At 34.1% G+C, this 5,235-nt stretch overlaps 1 protein-coding gene across 1 annotated transcript; it reads right to left on the bottom strand.

Moving 5' to 3' along the window:
- Nucleotides 1-620: 620 nt before the first annotated feature.
- On the bottom strand, nucleotides 621-1,559 carry LOC115518826 (olfactory receptor 6C4-like). The gene has a single exon (XM_030322361.1). It carries the CDS (start codon nucleotides 1,557-1,559, stop codon nucleotides 621-623), a length of 939 nt encoding a protein of 312 aa, XP_030178221.1.
- Nucleotides 1,560-5,235: the final 3,676 nt, after the last annotated feature.

Genomic DNA, 5,235 nt, shown 5'->3' with positions numbered 1-5,235 from the left:
TTACTATTTTCCTATCAGTTTGAAAATAAGTAGATATTGATTTTCTCTTCTTCACATCTATCTTTCTTACCCCAAACATTGAGTAGCCTAGTGTTTCAGTAAGTGATTATTGTGGAAACACTAAACTTAAATCTGAATAGTATCATTATGAAATAACCAACTTTATGTTAATTAACCGATATATTATTGAAGCTATTATTCACAAACTAAAGTAGATTTCTTCTGGGTGTATATTTAATGATTCAATTTCCAAGTATAGAGATGGGACACCATGTGGGAGAGGATAAGAAAAGTTCAGTTGTAAAAAACTAACAATTAGAATTCATACTCCCAATTCTAACTTTCTCCCAAATCCTTTCCTTAAAAGTGAGGTACAAATAAGGAAAAATAGCATGAAAGCATTAGAAGATACACACACATATATACACTCACAGGCCTTTAAAACTTTTAAGAAATAAAGTCATGTTAAAATAGGCTTCATTAAATAGATAGTTTTACTGTTTTGGTGTTCAGGTAGGACTATTGATGGCATATTATAGAAAACACTGTAATATACAAGAATATACATCTACAAACGTTTATTCGTTATTTAGTATTTATTATTATTATGAGCCTCAGCTTTATTTTCTTGAAAAAGCTGTTACTTTGCTGACCATATCTTTGAAGGCTATTTTCACTTGCTTATTCCTGAGGGTATAGATGAAAGGGTTCAACAGAGGGGCAACTGACGTATTTAAAACAGCTACGCCCTTATTAAAAGTTTCTGCATCCTTAACAGAAGGATTTATGTACATAAAGATACAACTTCCATAAGAAAGTGAGACCACAATCATATGAGAGGAACATGTAGAAAAAGCTTTTTTTCTCTGTTGAACAGAGGGGATTCTCAGAATTGTCCTGATAATGTACGTGTAGGAAAGGATCACTAGCACCAAGGTGAAGATGAGGGTGACTGCAGCCAAGATGAACTCCATCACTTCTATGAAACGTGTGTCTGAACAAGCTAGATGCAACAGTACAGTATAGTCACAGCAGTAATGATTGATGATGTTGGATGCACAGAAAGGCAGCTGGAGAGTCATTATATGAGGCCCAATGACAACCAAAAACCCAGAGAACCAGGAACACAAGACAAGTTGAATGCAGAGTCTCCTGCTCATTACAGTTGTATAGTGTAGGGGTTTGCAAATGGCAACGTAGCGGTCAAAGGACATGGCAGCTAAAAGATAAAACTCGGTTGCTCCCAGAAGGATGGCAAAAAAATACTGAGTGAAACAAGCAGCAAAGGAGATAGTCCTGTCTCCAGTTCCAATATTGACTAGCATTTTGGGAACAAAGACGGAGGTAAAAGATATTTCCAGAATGGAAAAATTCCGGAGGAAGAAATACATAGGAGTCTGGAGGCGATAATCCAGCGTGGTCAGAATGATGATGGTCAAGTTTCCCATGATGCTTAAGATGTAAGTTAGCAGCAGAAAAAGGAAAAGCACAGCCTGAAGCTCAGTGTCAGCTGTCAGTCCAAGAAGAATGAACTCTATCACTGATGTCTGGTTGCCCATCACTAGCTTCACGCAAATTAAGAGAGAAAACTCTAATAATGACAAAGGTTGGAATAAAATGAAAGCTTCCAGATTTTTATTGAAATATAAAATCCAGGTAAAAAAAATGGAGGGAAACCTTGAAACTCTGAATCCTTCTCTAGCCCTCGTTTTAAAACTGACCTATCTTTTAAGGAAATGTTAACACGTTTTCTTATTTTACTTCACAATTAACAAAGTTCCTCCTTCTTAGGCTCATACTCAATTAGTTCTCCTAAATTGTATTCATATTCATTTCTCATCACTTTTCAATTCATTTTCATTTATATTTGCCTTCTGAATCTATTTTGATTTTCCTCACTAACTTATTAGATGCTGTCTGTCACATATATATAGACAAATCTAAAACAAATTTAGAGTAGGGTTATTTGAATTAAATAAATGTCTTAAATTAGCCTTTTAACTCTCAGCTTATTAGCCAACAAAGTAAATACAAATGAAGGTATGAACTATAGGAATAAAATTGAACTTGGCTGTTTCCTTCATTTTGCCGTTCTGTATTTTTTCTTATTTATTTCTGTTTTGTCATTTTGAATAATAATTCTCTGTATCTGCTGAAGCTCTAAGCCTGGATTGACTCTTCTCTTAATTCTTAATAAAGTGTTTGCAATTCATATAACTTATAGTTCCTGGGTCACGGCAAAGATCTAATACAATGCTGTCACATAGGGGCGCCTGGGTGGCTCAGTGGGTTAAGCATCTGACTTTGGCTCGGGTCATGATCTCACAGTTCATGGGTCTGAGCCCTGCATGAGGCTCTGTGCTGACAGCTTGGAGCTTTGAGCCTGCTTAGGATTCTGTGTCTCCCTCTCTCTCTGCCCCTCCCCCGCTCGCACTCTGTCTCTCTCTGTCTTGAAATTAAATAAATGTTAAATAAAGGTGTTTAATGCTATCACAATTTAATATAGATATATGGACTAGTCAGTACTTGGGGAAGCATTAAATTAAAATAATCTCACTAATTGTGAGAATTGTGTGAGTTTTCAACATATTACAGTTCCTTAATTATCCGTTCAAATTCAACTCTTCATACAACTTTAACAACTGCAATCAATAATAACTCTTTCTTCCCCTTCTGTATTAAAATTTACCAAAATAACACTTGGTCATAAAGCCCAATTATTTTCCACTTATATCAAGTACGTACACTTTGTCTGTACGACTTTAACACAAATCTATTGCTCAAAGAATAGGCTCTTATTTCTCCCATATCTTTTATACAGAGATGAGAAAATTGTACAGATTTGGTAAAAACTTTAACGTAAATTTTTTTGAAGTAATAAGAGAATCTAAGGTTTATTAGCTCCTTTTCTATAAAATTACTTACATTCATGATTTTTAATTTTTTTTAATTTAACTTTGATGTAGTTAGCATATAGTGCATATATTGGTTTCAGGAGGAGAATTCAGTGATTCATCAGTTTTTTGACTTCTTTAGATTCATAGCCCTATTTTCTTAAATGCTATAGTTACTCTACATATAAAAATTCCACCAAAGCTTATGCATATAGCTCCTCAGAATTATCTTTTAGTATTTTTCATCATCAGACACAAAGAAATATTACTAAGAATTCTTTTCTCTACTCAAAAATTATGAAATTATTTTCATTTTAACAACTGTTTTACATAGGTTGATAATTTTTATATTACGCCATGTAATGAGTTAGTAATAGTCACACATTATATATTTCTATCAAGGTAAAAATTCCAGAAGTATTTAATACGGACAAAAGAAGAGTTTTGCCAACTTGGGAAGGCTGATTGTCTAGAATTATATGGGAAAATTTTAGTGTTCCTAACACAACTTTAATCGGTTTGCACTTTTGTAGATAATTGTCTTTTGTGTTAAATACTTCCGTATTAACAAATTTAAAAGTTATAATATGCTACACACTTATAGGTGTTATTGAAAATTCAGTTGTTATTGATAACTAGATTAATACACCAATAATATAAATTTCAGTGTTAGTTGAAATAATGGCTTCCTATGGCTTCATGAATTATGTTGATTACTTTCTAATGGGTACAAATAAGTGAATATAGGTAAATAAAAATGTGCACAAATAATGAGTTTTGCAAAAATATTTTATATGCAGAGAATATTAGGGCACACCTATTCTACCATGGCAACATAGCTCATTAGACTATAATATTGCCAAACTAGCTGAAATAAATCTTGGGGATTTGAACAATTGGTAATGATTTTCTGTGTCCACATGAAAATAGCTAATGTGTCAGAAAATTTGGAGACATGGATGTTAAGCTTCCCGTTTTAGATCCTAACTATTAATTAAGACTTATTTTCTAACAGTATTCAAGCAATTGTATTTGCTAAGGAACATTAATATTCTGAAATTTCCATTGTGTAAGTATCAGTTTTTTGACAAAGTGAAAACTTTGTCCATTATTCCTACATAATAGAAACACTTCATTGGATTAATGAGTGAGTGTTCAAAAATGAGTGTGAAACCATTTAATTATTAGGAAGTGGCCTCATCATCTATCAAATAAAAGATGAACACAATGAGAATTTGTATATAAAAAGAAAAATTTATATCAAACATTTCTGTCAGCAAAATAAAAGATGATACTCCTTTATAATAAAGATTCATGCTAGTTACAGAAAAATTGTATATATACCATATGTGGTATATATATGTATATATGATCAAATAATAAATACTTGACCCAAACAAGATTTATCTGGCAAAAATACATATATTTACTCAAAGACTTACTGCTGGTACAGTGATTTTTTTTAAGAGGTTTATTTGTAGTTGAAAAGATGTGGAAGAGCTTTCCCTAAAATTTTGAGATAAATTTAGTTATGAATGTCTTCTCCAAAGTAAAATCATTTCTACAATTAATTGTATGTAAGTGTCATGTTTAGCCTCTGTCTCCTTCTGTGGTGGACCTGTTTGCTAGTTTATGAAGCATTTAGGAGGAAAGTTCAGAAACTTGAGTCCATGGGAAGTAGGAGAGGGCTTAGTGGAAAAACAGAAGAAAGTGTGATTTGATTTCCTTTAAGCTCTAATTCTGTGAGTATGGTGTAACATTTTCTGCTGAATGTATGTGTATATGCTAACCTGTCATATTTAAATTTTTTTAATGTTTATTTATTTCTGAGACAGAGAGAGACAGAGCATGAGTGGGGGAAGGGCAGAGAGAGAGGGAGACAGAGAATCCGAAGCAGGCTCCAGGCTCTGAGCTGTCAGCACAGAGCCCGACGACTCAGGGCTGGAACTCACAAACTGTGAGATCATGACCTGAGCCAAAGTCGGTCGCCCAACCGACTGAGCCACCCAGGCGCCCCCAAAACTGTCATATTTTAATTTTTTTAGCTGTATCTGTTTAAATCAATCAAAATAGGGGTGCCTGGGTGGTGCAGTCGGTTAAGCGGCCGACTTCAGCTCAGGTCATGAACTCACGGTCCGTGAGTTCGAAGGCTCTGTGCTGACAGCTCAGAGCCTGGAGCCCGTTTCAGATTCTGTGTCTCCCTCTCTCTCTGACCCTCCCCTGCTCATGCTCTGTCTCTCTCTGTCTCAAAAATAAACGTTAAAAAATTTAAAAAAAAATAAATCAAAATATTGCTTAAAAAGAATGTATATGCAGTTGTATCAACAAGCAAAATGAAAGG

Source organism: Lynx canadensis, chromosome B4, assembly GCF_007474595.2.
Source record: "Lynx canadensis isolate LIC74 chromosome B4, mLynCan4.pri.v2, whole genome shotgun sequence".
NCBI classification, from domain to species: Eukaryota; Metazoa; Chordata; class Mammalia; order Carnivora; family Felidae; genus Lynx; species Lynx canadensis.
The sequence above is the reverse complement of the archived record's forward strand: the minus strand, read 5'-3'. Positions and strand labels throughout refer to the sequence as shown.